This window comes from Accipiter gentilis, chromosome 11, assembly GCF_929443795.1.
Source record: "Accipiter gentilis chromosome 11, bAccGen1.1, whole genome shotgun sequence".
Taxonomy (NCBI): domain Eukaryota; kingdom Metazoa; phylum Chordata; class Aves; order Accipitriformes; family Accipitridae; genus Astur; species Astur gentilis.
The window spans coordinates 8,714,061-8,730,615 of record NC_064890.1 but is presented as its reverse complement, the minus strand read 5'-3'; the positions used below and the strand labels follow the sequence as shown (position 1 = coordinate 8,730,615).

At 44.1% G+C, this 16,555-nt stretch overlaps 1 protein-coding gene across 1 annotated transcript in view; it reads right to left on the bottom strand.

Moving 5' to 3' along the window:
• The window catches only part of ELAPOR2 (endosome-lysosome associated apoptosis and autophagy regulator family member 2), a 355,914-nt gene that overhangs the window by 41,667 nt on the left and 297,692 nt on the right, over nt 1-16,555 (bottom strand). The window contains exon 3 of the mRNA XM_049814084.1: nt 10,388-10,508. Coding sequence (XP_049670041.1) covers nt 10,388-10,508 — 121 coding nt within the window. The remainder of the gene's footprint in view (nt 1-10,387; nt 10,509-16,555) is intronic.

Sequence of the window (16,555 nt, the reverse complement as noted above, 5' to 3'; positions counted from 1 at the left end):
AAAATAAGAGATGAGGAGAAAAAAAGAAAGCCAAAGGACAAGAGGAAATCATTGCTTCATTATTAATGTTTCCTATAGTCTCAGCCAGCTTCAGAATGTCCTCCGTGAATAATTTATATGAGGCTTCTCCAATAGACTGTGAATAATTGATGTTCGTTTTCTTCAGTCATTATATCCCAATGTGTTACCAGGATCCAGACTGAATCTTAATTTAAGAAAAAAAGTCTGTCAAGGCTGTTTAGGCTTGAAATGTGATCACACTGAAAGCTGATGTAACTTGGGGAAGACTACCTTCTGTGGAAAAGACCCTTCCTTTTCTTAAGAGTAAATAGTTTTTCCTTTTACCCAAGAAATTACAAAATAGAGCAATGCTTTCTCCAGTTCACCTCTTTGACAGGAAGAGTACCATTTTCCCCAGCTGGCCTAGCACATAGGACAGTTTTATTATCACTTTTATTTTGTCATTTGGACACTAAAAGGTGTGGTTTTGGAATGGGAGTACTCAATAAATTCATGAAAGCGTGGCATAGAGTGGAGGAAAGCAGTTGTCACCAAGAGGTTAGCAAGCACATTTGCTGCCAGGGTTACAACCACCATCCTAGTGGCTCAGCACTGGAGATGGCAGGAAACATACCTCAAGGTGAGCGAGTAGCTCTCCAGGCCCCACTGACTCCAATCAGGCCTGTTTTGATTGCTCACCAACCAAAGAGGTTGGTGCAAATGGCTTCTAGTGTCATTTGAGATGTTGTCTGCACACGTGCACGCGCACGCACACACATGCACGCAGAGTGCTTGCCTCTCATCCCTCTGCCAAGCCATAGCAAATCTCAAGGTCTTGCCAGCTGCTTTCCCGTTGAAAGAGAAATCAGTGACTCAGAGGAAGCTGTGTTTAACTTCTTTAAGTACATTGTGTACACAAATAGGGTGAAGAAATCATCAAAAGACACTAAAGCCAACCTTTCTTTTGAAAGTCTCAATACACACATCAGCATGCAGTTCCTGGTAACTCCTCTCCAGGAATTAAACTCTGCGGGTTCAGTGCAAACTCTTCTGCTTTTTTAACTATTTACCTAAAAGAATTTGTGCTTCAAAAAGCCAACAATGGGGCTTTTTCTGCAAAGACAGTGCGTTGCTCATGCATAGAGGAAAAAAATCTGGAAAAATTACTTGTAGAAATTGGTTATCTCTCAGGGTAACAACACGCATTAGGAAAACATCCAGATGGAAATGCCATGGCAAAATGTAGCCTTGAGCCTCAGTCCAGGTGCCATAAATAGGCACCCTAATGCCATAAATAGGACTTACCTACCTGACTTGAGTTAGGAACGTACATTAGCAGGAATACTCTTAAGATGGACAGAAGTAAACATCTGCTTGAGTGCTTTGCTAAATCACAGCCTTTTAATAGCAACTCTCAAACTGTGCCATGCACACCACTGCTGGCTAAATATCTTTGCTACCTGACAGCCTTGCATTAATTCCTCAGCTCCACGGTGCTCCTCAGAGCAGCCTCTGCTGCTATGTGCTCATCCCCTCCTCAGAGTGGTCTAGTGGGAAAGCCTTCCCTTTTCTTTTCAGGAAAGACATAAAAACTTTCCTAGGGATACAAAAGAGACTCAGGTAAAATTGAGTTGACAGTTCTGCAGGCCATACACAAAAAAGTGCCCCTATAAAGTTCATGACTTTGAAATCTACTTCTTGCACATCTTGCTGTTCACATCAGAGGTGGCTCCAGACACAGAGTTATATTATGATTTTCTCCGTCAGACATCCTTAATTGCTAGGTAATACATGACAGGCCAAGGGCCAAATCTATAGCATACCAAGAATTCTTAGATTCCCTGGATTTCACCCCACTGAGAATTGACTTTTTTGGTACTTAGGTTAGAGAGAGCAACCTTCCATATGTGACTTATATGTTGACAGGCAGCTTCATGGGAGCTACCTGACTTTTCAAAAGAGAGGGGAGAAGGGAAATTGATAGTCAAAATGAGGGATGAGATCAGCATATACCATTCGAGTGAGCAATCTCAAGGACAGAGGAATGAAAGGGGAGATTTTACTAATACCTTGTTTGAACATTGTCTCAAAATAGTACTTTCCTACAGCTCAGGATACCCAACAGCATCTGCTACCTTATGTCAGTATATCTATGTGCATATGTCTGATCTAAATGACATGATTAAACATCAGCAGCCATTAATAGCTAGACCTCACTGTTTCTTCCAAGGTGAATACCCAAAGAAGCAATGTCTGAATTACATCGAAAATGAAAAAACATTAGTACATTGTGGTGGGTTGGCCCTGGCTGGACACCAGGTGCCCACCAAAGCTGCTTTATCGCTCCCCCTCCTCAGCTGGACAGGAGAGACAAAATAGAATGAAAGGCTCGTGAGTTGACATAAGTACAGGGAGACATCACTCACCAATTACCATCACAGGCAAAACAGACTCAACCTGGGGAAAATAAATTTTATTACCAATCAAACGAGAGTAGGATAATGAGAAATAAAACCAAATCTCAAAACACCTTCCTCCCACCCCTCCCTTCTTCCCAGGCTCAACTTCACTCCCAAATTCTCTCCCTCCTCCCCTCCAGCAGCGCAGGGGGACAGGGAATGGGGTTTGGGGTCAGTTCATCACACGTTGTCTCTGCTGCTCCTTCCTCCTCAGGGGGAGGACTCCTCACACTCTTTCCCTGCTCCAGCATGGGTCCCTTCCCTGGGCTGCAGTCCTTCAGGCACAGACTGCTCCAGCGTGGGTCCCTTCCACAGGGTCACAAGTGCTGCCAGCAAACCTGCTCCAGCCTGGGCTCCTCTCTCCACGGGGCCACAGGTCCTGCCAGGAGCCTGCTCCAGCGCGGGCTTCCCACAGGGTCACAGCCTCCTTCGGGCATCCCCCTGCTCCGGCATAGGGTCCTCTGTTCCCGGGCTGCAGGTGGAGATCTGCTTCCCCGTGGACCTCCCTGGGCTGCAGGGGGACAGCCTGCCTCACCAGGGTCTTCCTCACAGGCTGCAAGGGAATCTCTGCTCCGGCGCCTGGAGCATCTCCTCCCCTCCTTCTGCACTGACCTGGGGGTCTGCGGGGCTGTTGCTCTCGCATGTTCTCACTCTTCTTTCTGGCCAAAGTTGCAATTGTGCAGTTTTTCTGCCCTTCTTAAATCTGTTCTCCCAGAGGCACTACCACCGTTGCTGATGGGCTCATCCTTGGTCTGTGGCAGGTCCATCTTGCAGCCAGCTGGCATTGGCTCTGTCGGACATGGAAGAAGCTTCTAGCAGCTTCTCACAGGAGCCACCCCTGTAGCTCCCCCCACTACCAAAGCCTTGCCGTGCAAACCCAATACATACGTCAAGGTTGATGAAGACAAGATCACTTTCAACCCATGAGAAAAAATGAGAATGGATACATGCCTGGTCCTCAGAGCTATGCTGATGTTACAATATTCCCCCTCTTCAGCTGAAACAAAGAAATCCAAATCATTTCAAAGCCCATTAATGAGACCAGAAAATAATCCTCAGTGAATGTCAAATAAAACAGGAAAAAAACTCCCTGATGATTTGTTAGGATTCACATTTGCTTCAAGAGGCCAGAACTCTGGACTTATTTAAGCCCTATGAAAAGTAGTTCTTTCATGCATTCATATATGAAGACAATGACACTGTTGTGATAATAATTTTTTTTTTATTACATAACAAACTATTTTGAGATAACATAAATAAATGTGACTGTGTAATAAATAGCACCATTCTCATGGGAGTTTTTGTATATACATTCACATCCACATGTGCAATAATGAAAACATTAAAGAAACTACTAAAACTTATCATCGCTATTTTCAAGACTTCACCAGCCAAATTTCAAAATCCTAAGCAGGATTCTCCAGAAGAACCAATTCTTTAGCACAAAGACTACACAGAATTTGCCTGAATACAAATCTAGTTGACAATGAACAGATGTAAACTTTATGTCAGAAGGCTGTAACACAAGCCCACAGGTTTTGCCAGATGTATAACATTCATTTGATATTACCCATCTACACAGATATGTATGTGCATACACTGTATGTTATAAAATTTGCAGATGCCCACTGACTTCAAGGGAGTTAGGAGCAGACCCACTTCTCACCTGCCTGCGATACCCAATCTTACCAGAGGCTGAGAGAAGATCAAACTCAAACCCTTCTATTTCAGTTTTCGTTACAAAAACAGAATGTTAAAACTCCTGCAGACCACTTAAATTGCCTTAAAGTGTTATAAAACCTACAAGCCTTAAAAAGGTCATTTGCCCTAATTGTGTCTGAAGTGCCCTGCAATTAGCAGGAAGATCCATATCCCCTCCTGTGGTATCCTAGGAGCAGATTACACGAGTTAGAATAAACTCAACAAACACAGTTCAGTAGCAATAAATCAGGACAAATTTTGCTCTCAGGCCCCAGTAAAGCCCACTGTAATTAAGGATAGTCTATTTTCTGAAGTCAGTGGAGCTTTTCACATGCTTACCATTTGGCACACACTTACACGCCTCGCCTCAAAACTGAAGCACATTTGTGAGTTCAAAGAAGTTGCTCACTCCTTAGTGGCATCACTGATTATAACTGACATTTGGGTGCTGACTATAACAGTGACCCTACCAGCACTTTTTCCCCTCAAACATGGCAAATTCAACTCCTTTTGAAATTGCTCTATTATTCTCACCATAGTTTCTTTATTATGCACCTAGCGCCACTAAAATTAACAGATATTTATAAGATAAGGTGCAAATTGTTCTTGTTTAGAGTAGCAAAAAATAACTCATATTCTGTGGAAGAAGAGAATTAATATTAAAAAAGAATTTGAGGTCAAAATGTGAACCCTTTAAGCCCTTTTTGGTCCTAAACTCTGCTGAGACATGCACCTGGGCACAGCAAGGGCACAGTCTGAACCAGATATTTCGGTTGTTCTTGGGTGAAGGGAGATGAAGAAGAGAGGAAGGAAAGGAGACATGGGAGGAAGGAAGGCTCCAAATTCAGACTTTTAATTTGAGCGTAAAACAGGCAGCATATGGTCAGGCTGGCAGAAAAGCCTGACTGTGGCCACCAAAACAGACTGCAGCGTCGTGTCAGCAGGAGCACGATGCCAAGTCCTGCTCCCACTGCCAGGCCCCAAAAGGTCCCCGTTAGACACTGCATACAGCCCCCCCCCCACCAAAGCAAAGGGTTTTCAGAGGTACCAGCCATAATGGAATGCAGGCAAGGGCTTCGCTCCAGCTCTCATTGACTGCCATAAATATTTTCTATTTTAAAAGCCAAGCAACTTCCCTGATGGCAGTGATCCTTATCAGCTAAATTCCCTTCCTGCTATCAGACTCATGAGGAGATCAGAGCGAGATCTGTGGTAATTAAAAATGAACGAGACCAAATTAGTTAAGTACATTCCCGACTGTCAAGAAGTAATGGAGAGATTCAGAGGTCTGGATTTCACGGAGGGAGGCTCTCAGTCCACCGCCCCTCCGGCGCAACGTTCCATGCCTCCATGTATGTATCCTACCTCCAAAATGGTACTGGGAAGATGCCTGGAGGGGACATCTTAAATGGGAAGCAGAGAAGAGCCACACAGAGTAGCTTTAGGTGTAATAAATATTGCCTTTTTTCCTAGCCAAGACCTTTGCTGCACTTTTAATGCGTGTCTTTGCAGGATCCCTTGCAACTGTGATGTGGTGGCATCAGAAATATGACTCATCTCTGAACAAACACCACCCTGAGAGAGGTGGCTGAACAGTCTGGTGTGGCCATGCCATGGCCTGTCCAGAGGCAGCCCGGCCCCACGGGGTGAGCATTGAGGTACCACACCACGCCGAATGGCAAAATGCAGGCTGACACCCTGATGTGAGGTCTGAAAGTGGCAATAGCTGCAGCCCCACAGGGCAAGGAGACCAGAAAAAAATAGGGGAGTGGAATACAGAAAGAGGCATGTCCCAGTGCATTGCAAGCCAGCTACCGTGGTGCAGAGCCGCTCCTGTACGTCCCCTCCCGTGTCCGGGGTCACTGCATAGCAGGACCTCCTACAGCATCACAAACATCTGCCATGTGAGGTTCCTTCTTTCTTCCCACCTCCCACCTGGATGGGAGAGATGTGGAGGGGAGGGGAGCAGGAGGGGAGGCTGGGTCATCATGCTGCTCTGTGCTCACGGCAAGATAAAGGCAAAAAAACCCTTCTTCTAATAACCAGGGCATAAAGCAGTTAAAATACTACAATCCTTTCTACTCCGAACCCCATGACTGTTTCTCAGAGGACTCTGTCTTTTTGCAGATAAACTTTGCTGATTAACTTTTTGAAGACACAAAAAAAGGGCTGAATCCTGACATGTTTTGGAGACGACAGCCATTTCAGGGAATGCTGGCAGTTACTCTCAGCAGGTCACAGTCAGCTGTGCTTTGCAGGTCAGCATGCACTTCAAAATGCAGCAGAGCGCAGAGATACCCAACTGTAGTGGTTTAACCTGGCAGGTAGCTAAACACCACATAGCCGTTCACTTATTCCCCCGCAGTGAGATGGGGGAGAGAAGCAGATAAAAGGTAAAACTTGTGGGTTGAGATAAAACCAGTTTAATAGGACAGAAAAGAAAGGGAAAATAATAATAATGATAAAAGAATACAAAACAAGTGATGCACAGGGCAATTGCTCATCACCCACCAACTGATGCCCAGTTGGTCCCTGAGCAATGGCCCCCACCCCTGGCCAACTCCCCCCAGTTTTATTGTTCAGCATGATGTCCCATGGTATGGAATATCCCTTTGGCCAGTTTGGGTCAGCTGCCCTGGCTGTGTCCCCTCCCAACTTCTTGTGCACCCCCAGCCTCCCTGCTGGCTGGTCAGTATGAGAAGCTGAAAAGTCCTTGACTGTCCAAGCACTGCCCAGTAACAACTAAAACATCAGTGTGTTATCAACATTATTCTCATCCTAAATCCAAAACACAGCACTATATGAGTTAATAGGAAGAAAAATAATTCTATGCCAGCCAAAACCAGGACACCAACCTAATTTTAAACGGGTTCATTCAAATGAAAAGCAGTAAAACACAACATCCTGAAAATGAGCACATCTCAAGACACCAACTGAGCGCTGGTGCCACAGTTAGATTGCTCCAGATATGTGAAGCACCTGAGCTAATACATTTTTAGCAATCTCAAGTGTCTTTCCACTCCACTGGAGACCACAGTCTAGACGTATTTACAGAGATGATTGGAGACATTTAACATATTGTTATACCATCTTTCGAATTCCTAGTTCAGGCACAATTTAAAGAGAATGACTGCTGAACATTTGGAAGCGGGAGAAGTTGGCGCATTATTCTCAGGATCCAAAATTAATGACAGCCTGCTAGTCACTTCTGTTTTCAGGGAGCAGTAAAGATCAACAGCAGATATTCTCAAGCGGCAGGCATTTCTGAATAGATGAAAACAACTGCAAATGGTACGCCATGAAGTCAGCTGCGGTGGTAGAAGTGTTCCCAAAAAAACCACTTTCTCACCCAGACTCCTCCATATCCATTGTGTCCTAACTGCCACCAAGGACCACTGAGGGCTCTGCCAATCTCAAGGAGACAAAAATGCCCGAAGAGCTCATGCTGCTATACAACTGCAACCCTTTTTTAAGAGCAGAGACATAGTTGGCTCAGCTATATATCAGGACTGGTAGATACCAACCAAAACTTCTGAAGATAACAGATCTCCAAAGCTGGAAATCATCCCACTTGGGGTAATTGAACCGCGGTCCCCAGTTCTGCAGGCCGAAGGACTGAAAGAGATACCTAAGGGAGTTCAGGACTCTACCAAATGTCAAGATGAGCCCCAGTGTCAATATGCTCTGGCATAGGGTAGGAGCTACAAGATGTAGGAGAACCTGAATAAATTCGTAGAATGTCCAGAAAGACTCATCTCAAAGGATATGGCATAGTTATGGTATTTCTTGGTAGGCTCGGGATCAAATAACACTAGGCCTATGAGAAAAGGAAAGCATCTCAAGGAGCCATTAATTACTTGGTGAGATGCATACGCAACCCCTGGCCAAGTCTCACTTTGCACACGATTCACTGAGAATGTGAGTTGTAGCAGCCCCAAATACAGAATCTTTCATTTTCCTCCAGCTCCAGAAATTTGTGCTTTTAGTATAACACATCCTTGGTAATACACTCATCATCAACAACAGACCCCCATCTGCAAACTCTAAAGAGCTGGAGGGCACAGAATTTCCAAAAGCTGCCTCTCCCAGTATATCCCACCCGTTGAAGAATGGACTGTCGGCCAAACTCTATGCTGGTTCAAATATTTTGCAGTAAAAACCACCACATCAGCCAAGCCAAATGGGAAGGGTGTTCCCTACACATTCCTGAAGTGATTGACTGCTGTTGACAGATTCATGTTTTCAGCCGGAAAGATTGGTTGTTCTTAAAGCAAAAGGTGAAAGACTAAGAGATGAGAAACCTAAAATGACTTTTACCATCAGAATATAGCCAGACATCTCCTGAAGCCAGACAATCTACCGCACACACACAAAAAAGACAGAACTACATTAACACCGCTGCACTCCCAAAAGCCCAGAGAGATGATATCTGAAAGGTTCAGTAAAAAAAGTCAAAAATCCAATTGCTTCTGAAACCAGCTGAATTGCCATGGGACTTAATAGCAACACTACAAGGAGGAGAGGCATCTACTGAGATGAGTTTTCCAGTGTATTTAACAGAATCCTGTACTTTGGTGTATAATATCACAGCCAATCCACTAGGCAAAGTTTCCCCCTTGTTTAGCAGGGGGCAAGATATGGAGAAGCCAGAGATTCATCTGTTGTTATAAACCAGTTGAATTTTCACTGGAACTGATTTAAGACCAGAAAGACACACAAATAAGAGGGGGTGAAGAGGGAAGTGCACCATTTGTCGAAATCTGTAGCAGAAAGTAAAGGAGAGTGTAAAGTTGCTGGACCTTGAACCATTTTTCACAAGATTTAAGAAGAAATAGTGTATATCAGGAAAAAAAATTAGTTATACCTGTGTACTCCAGAGTACACCAAAAGTGGTTGTGCAGCAGGAGGGATAACACTATCTGCTCCTTTATAGAGCAGACAGCAAAAAGTAACAGGATCGAAGTATAACAAGGGAGATACAACAGCAGAAAAAGCTGTAACAGGAGGGAAAATGAAAAGAACAAAACAGACGAGCAAATATCTGGAGAGCTTGTGGGCTCTTCATTACCAGAGGTCCCTGAAAACAGTCCAGCCAAACAATAGCCATGAATGACAAATTCACTGCTACTATAGCTATTTGGGCTGGGGGATGAATTATGGGATCACCTGAGGTGCTTCCCAGCTCTGTATTTCTGTAATTGAAAAACACATTCTAAGGATATACAGAGATTCCACATTTAAAACCACGGAAACTAAACCCAACTACCAAGAATGACACAGGCAACTTATCAAATGATGCCTGCAAGCCACAAGAAATCTTCCAGTGGTCAACACTGCTACAGAAAACATTTATGTGCTTCACACTGGAACATATGTAGTAAAGAAATGAACAATAAACCTTTACAGGAGGAGAGTCAGAAGTGAGTAAATCTCACCTCTCCTACAGTAGAACTGAAAGGATGTTGCCATTGTTCATCTGGTTTGTCAGATACAATAATTCATACCCTCTGGTACAAATTACGGAGAAAGTAAAGCACTGCTAGGATCTTTTGTGAAGAGGCTTTCTAAAGCAAGGAAGTATGATGAGAAACAGCATTCAGCCTGGGAAAATAGCGAGGGAAGAGTTCAAATGTGTTTGCAGAGCACCAGTTCGCTTATGTCCCCAGACGCAAAGACGTGTTTTAACAATAAAAAAAATGCAGTACCAAGTGATATGAGAACGCTCCAAGTTGTTAAAAATAAATACATAAATAAGTAAAATGCAAAAGCTTCATCGTGAAAATAACTCAGGCAAATAAGACATTTACCATTACTTATGCATTCAGCTTATTAGCTAAATAATGCAGGTAACGAGAATGCAGACACTATGCAAATATAATTTGGCCACTTCTGGCCACCCTTTTGGCCAATACAGCTACAAACAAACGGGAGAGCTGCAGTACTTAAGAGTATGGCAGCTCAAGACAAGCAACCACACCTCTTCAAGACAGCAGTAGATGTGCCTTGTCCGTGAATTAGCGTACAAGGGTACTTGCAGCACATATTGAGCTGTACAACTACGCTGCAAAGACAATCCCTGCTCCATATCTCCAAGAGACAAGAAGGTTTGGAGGGGAAGGACTAACTCAGGGACACTCAGGACATCAGTGACAGAGCTACGAAGCCATACAAGGGTAGATAGCAGAAACAGCTAGTAACGGTCTGTAAAATGAAAAGTGCTGACATACTGCATTCCTTCCCTTTCACCGGGTCAGGTAGTCCAGAGCACTCCACCGACGGATTCGGGACAGCCACCCTCCATCTGGAGCCACTGCTGTCGCACTCCGTGTACTCGAAGTGGTAATCTGTCTGCAAGCAATTACAAAGAGTTTCAGTTTCATCATAACATTTGCATATTAAGCTCATTAATCAAGACTGGGATTAGCAAACTCAGTTATAATTAAACCAGAAAGGAAGTACCTGGCGTAGAACATACTGTGCAGCGCTCTCACTGCTTTGATGATCACCATGTATCATCACAGAGCAAGCGCAAACAAAGCACATCGAATGCTGTGCTGCACAAAAGCGAAGGCAGAGGGTGGGATATGTAAAAGCACTTGGGAGACGGGACACTGATTCCACTAGAACTTTTTTCCCAGTCTCTTAGAGCAGGATTGCTCCCAAACTTCTCACCGTCATGGTATCTGATCTACAGCAGTCAATCAAGCTTCCTCTTTGGTCAACGGAGCAAGCCATACCCAGAGCATAAGTCATCCCATGTTAGGTTGGATGTCTAAGATAGATGAGATGAATCACCTTCTGCAAGTGCCTTTCCCTCTTCATAGATTTCAGAGGATGCCCTTCTCCTACTGTTACCATAGCTCTCCAGAGATATTCAGATGTTACTAAAATAGTACCTAACCATCACCAAAGCCTTTGCTATTTTGCAACCAAGTGCAAATAATATTTCCATTTCTCTGGAATTAATGTTTTCATGGTTCAATAAACATCTTTGTGGCTCAACCTATGGTTTAGAAACCTAACTAACAGCACAGTGGAAAGGAAAACTATTTGTCTCAAAAATAAATCAAGGCATAAAAAGATACTGTCAAACCCAGAGCCACACGTGAAATATAATATACCACACTCTTCAGTCTACAAATATACTCAATTAAAATTTGCACTTTCCCACTTTCATCTCATTATACAATCTTCAAGGAACAGAAAAAAAACAGTCCTTAATCATCTTGGTATGAAATCTGCCTATAAGGCAACCGGAATACATAAGTAACATATCTGTAATAGATTCATCTCATAGTTCATATCACATAAGACAAAAAAATGATCTATTAAATTAAATATGCAAGACTGGAGTGAAGCAAAGAAAAGGATATTGAAATACTCTGAATCTGACCCATGTTCAGATCTCTTTTCTATTTCATATGAGGTCAAAAAAATTATAGAGAGCAGTTTGGTGTCAACAACGCAGAGCCATCTTCTCAGAATACACTTCAGGGATGTCTAGTCAGCATGAAATCCCTCTGCAGCCAGAGGGGGTCTCAGAAGTGGTGCAGCTGTGAGGGACACACCACGCAGTACAGAAACATCCCCTCTAATGGTTGTCTGGCTGTCAGCTATCACCGGAGATTCAAAACTCAGGACAGTAACTAATTTATAAAGAAAAAAGGATTTTTGCTCTCCTTCCAAGCTCAGGCAGAAGAGTCATGTCTCCATCTCTCCTTTTCCATCCCTCCATGGAAATCTCTCCAGCTTTAACCAGTCAGATGAGGTTTTACCTAGAAACAACCACTGAGGACCCAGCTGTGGCCCTCTTTTATAACCAGAATATATCTGCACTGCATCACAGGCATGTCAGCAGCTCACAACTTCGGCTGCACCGCTGGCCAGCTTTAAATTAACCAGCTTGGCTACTTATAGTGGGCGAATACAACTGCATGGAGCTCTGGTTCAGCTAAACGACCCAGCATCTCAAGCTGGTTTAGCAGCCACGGTGACACTGTCCTCAGCACCCAGTGTAGCTCAGGTCCATCCCTATGAGGTGGAAGCACACCTGGAATGCAGCACCGACACCTTCAGAGCACATGTGATGTATGCAGGCACTGGAAATCGCCCATTAACACTGGCTTACTGGGCTCAGCACTTCTAATCTGCCTCAGCAATTTGAACTTCCAAATATAGAAGGCTGACAGAGAAGGCTCCTCAGCACCGCGGGACACAACACTTTTGCTTCTCACTGAAAAATGCCATTGCATTATGTTGGGATTTCTTCTCCTCCCTGACAGAGAAATTGCTCAACCCACCACTTCTCTGAAATGAATTTCATGGCAATTCCATTGCCAGAGGTTATCTGTTGCCAGCTATTATTCTGTTTTTCCTTTCAATGTTTTTTCCCCACTGTCATCCAGATATATAGTATCTTTAAATTTGGCCATGGGCCTGTTTTAATTTTAACTATAATTCTGACTCTGTTTTATTACTTTTCTGGGTTTGGCCTTAACGTTCTAAACATGTCCCTCCCCCAGTTCAGCTGTTATTTCCTATAACATTTCCTATTTAATTGCTCATAATTCCTAGACTTCGGCAAAACTGGTTTGAATTTCATACCCACAGAGTAGGTTTCCATAGGAAAGTGTCTCTCAGGAAAAAATTAACAACACCCCATATAGGGTTAAACTTTAAAAAAAAAGCCATTTTCTAAATGGAAAATTGATGCTGTTCCAAGAAGCCGCTCAGAATCAATGTGTAGTCCTCAGCGTGACATTTCAAATGAAAGGTTAATAGTAACCCGAAAAACACCGCCAAAAATAGGCAAGTGCGTTTGTTTTACCCTGTGCTGAATTTTGCTTTATCGTTCTTGGAGAATTAGTGAAAACACGTCTGCACCAACATGTAAAGCTGTTGTAAGAAAGTCTCTGGCGTACGTACGCTCTCTTTGAAGGACACCATGTACAAAGAAGATGCCCTTGTGAATGCACATGACACCAAAGAGATGGTGCACTGGTCACAGCTCTGCCAGGGGGAGAAAAAAAATGACAGAATTTGTCCAGTGTCCTACGTTCAGAAAGCATCGATACGGGATCGATGGTGTGGGCTTGCCACCCTCACACGCATCCTGTGCAGAACTCCAGCAGATATCTCCTGGCTCCCCGGGGGCACCTGCACCTCCTGCCTTTCAGCCCTCCTCCAGCTCCCAGCCCACCATGAGCAACACCTCAATGAAGCATGTCCCCCCACAGTGTGTCCCCCAATTCCTCTGGCCCTCTTCTCATACAATCCTTGGCCTGACTTTAAGTGGCACTGAGTGCTCCTCCTCGCCCAGGTCCCCAGACCGAGTGCATGTAGTGTTAGAGGTCTCCAGTGCAGAGCTCTACATCTGAGCTAGTCAACCCGTGGTCCTTTACAATGGTTGACAGACACGGGCATTTCCAGGGCACAGCTCCTCTCGTCTTAAAGTAAATGCCTATTTCAGGGCATTTCTGAAACTCTAGAAGTATTGGTGTCCTCTCCATTGGCTGGAGAGCTTTCTCCCAGATGGCCCACTGTAGAACTCGGCTTTCTCCATCACAAAGAGCGACACCCAGTTCAATGCCTTTCCTATTTTTCTGCACCAATCTTTTCATTCCCTCCTTTCACCTACATAGGAGATGCCCTATAGCCCCTCATACTTAACTAGAACTGAAGGGCAGAAAGAGCACAAGCCCTTAGAACCAATTCCCACTGCAGTGAACACTTGATCTGGGCAGAAAACAATGGACGAAGCCCAGAAGCAATAAACATTTACCATATCTGTTATGAAACATAATAGCACGAGTCTCTTGCATTTTAACAGCTTGCTCTGCTCATGTTGTTTTCCAACCACAGACATCACTGAGCCAAAAAAAAAAAAAAAAAAGAAAGAAAGCTTCTACCCTACCTGCCACAATATTACTAAACAATAACTCTCAAGAGGTCTGTCACTTATTCCTTCCCTGAACTTGCACTGCTTGTTCCACTGATACTTTTGCTTAACCCGATTAACTGCACACAATGCTATTAAAAGATATTGCTTGCCAAAAGGGGCATCCATAATCTTTACAGACCCATGTGCTATCTCTATTTACATGTGCAACAAGGATTAGCTGTGTAATTATTAAAAAAAAAAAAGACCCACACAAAAATAAAAGCCTCTTTAAGGAAAGAATGAATACAGGAGGAGCTAATAAGGGAGTCCAACGCCACTGAGCACTCTTGTGATCCTCCCAGACTAATCACGCTGAAAAGGAGACAACATTTTCACTTCTCTGGTACACCAAGACGTGATGTCCCAGAAGACAGCAGATGTAGAAACACGGCAGTCTCTCTGCGTGGCTGTGTTTCCCCATGTCTGGCCTCTGTAGCATTAGCACACTCAGGGACTACACTTTCAACACTTTGAATCTACTCCGGTGCTTTCAAGGGCTTCCTATCAGTCACTTCTCCTAATTCAGGCTTTGAAAGAGGAGATGCAAGTTCCCATTTCTTATTTGTTTGGGGCTTCTAGCCCATCCTCCTCTTTTCCCGCACTTGTTATTTCTAATTATATCCTCTGGCATCAATAAATATCCCTGCTTCCCCTCTGTGCTGCTGTCAGCCCTGGCCCACGAGTGAGCAGCAGACCTGTCCGTCAGCAGGGCTCTGTCACATCACTCATTCAGACCTAATGCCCAGCTCCACACTTCTGAACGTGAACACGTTCCTCTTTAATCTCCTTTGAAATAACTTACATTAGTGCTTTTCAGCTGAAAACTTGAGCCAGGCTTTCAATTATTTCCATCCATAGACCCCAAATTCCTAAAGACATTTATGTGTGTTCTGTCACACTTCTCTTTCCGGACTTTCCAATTCATTTGTGGCTTTTTTGGCAGTGAGAAACACAGCCTTAATTGCATTACTTAGAAGTCCACAAGGCAGCTGCATATATTCAGACTTTCTGAAAATCAGGCTATTTGCATCTTGAGCCTAATTCAAGCACCAGGTTTCAGCCACCAGAAGCTGAGGTTGAAATACAGCCAGAGCCATCTGCAAATTAAAGATGAACTGAGGAGGTTTACTGAATGAAAGCCAAAATTCAGCAAAAATATATTATCAATATTTGCGAGGAATCAGAATAAATGACAATTTAGGTATGGTTTTATATAACCTGTTTAAACATAATTCCCAGGATGCTAACCCAAATGTGTTAAAACAAATGTCTAGTCCCAGGCCAGTGAGCAGAGTGACCTGCAGCGGACAGATCTCTGCAGAATGATGGGGTAAGTTCAGAGAGCCGCGAGCAGCTCCGTCAGCAGTAGGAGGACGGAGACCACCCTTATCATTGCTTAGAAACAAACAGCTGATAGAAGAGTCTTTGGAAGAATATTGTGTCCCAGTGGAAATGAGAAAGGTGCTGAGCTTTCATACCAACCAGGTCAAAGGACTTCCTTGGCCTCTGGTCGACGTACTGCAGCATGGGATGATGGTCAGCAGAGAGAGGAGGCGCTTCCAGCGCATCTCAGATGTTCAGAGCAGGGCACGTGAGCTGTATTTGTTTCTCCCTCCGGAGCTGCAGGAGCTAGCTAGCCTAGCTTGTACGCACATATTTCCACAGAAGCGCCTGAGGTCGGGTGGGACAAGTCCTTCCCTTTGTACCTCTTCACCCAGCTGTGACATGCTGGGCTGCCATTTCAATTTGGAATGCATTGGTTGCAGCTCCTAGTCCAAGAGGCACCCACCTCTTAACTGAGCTTCCCAGAGATGCTTATCATAGAAATAATATGTTATTCCTATGGCAGAGTTTTAAAGTAAGCGATAGCAGGGCTAGAAGGGCACTTCAGAAGCCATTTAGTCACATCTTCTTGCGCCCCATACCTAAACCATTCCTGACAGAAATTTGCCTAACCTCTTCGAAAACCCCCAGTGATGGATGTTGCACAGCTTCACAAGGCAAAGCTTATAGTTATTGGCTAGATAAAATGATGCTAATGTGCAGAGACCATTCATCAGGCAGCTAATGAAGCAGTTATCATCATCGAGGAAGCTGAGCAAAAGAGCTAGGAGAAACACGTGGGGGTGAAGAGTTTATTTGTTGAAAAGCGCAGCCCAAAAGGTACCATTTCAACATCTAAACAGATTCAGAGAGCATGGCTGGCAGCAAAGGCTGGCTGTGTCCTTCCAAGAAACTGCATTTACTGTTCTCTACATTTACTATATGGTTTGTTAAGGACAGTGCATTCCCATTAAGACAACATCACCTGCATGAAACTTCAGGGCTGTGCTCTGAGCAGTGTCTTCTCCTGGCCTTCAGCCATCCTCACTTTGGCTGAAATCAGTGGAGATTTCACCAGCCTCACTGGGCACCGGACAGGGTCAGACACAATCATCTTTCAGCAGAGACGGTG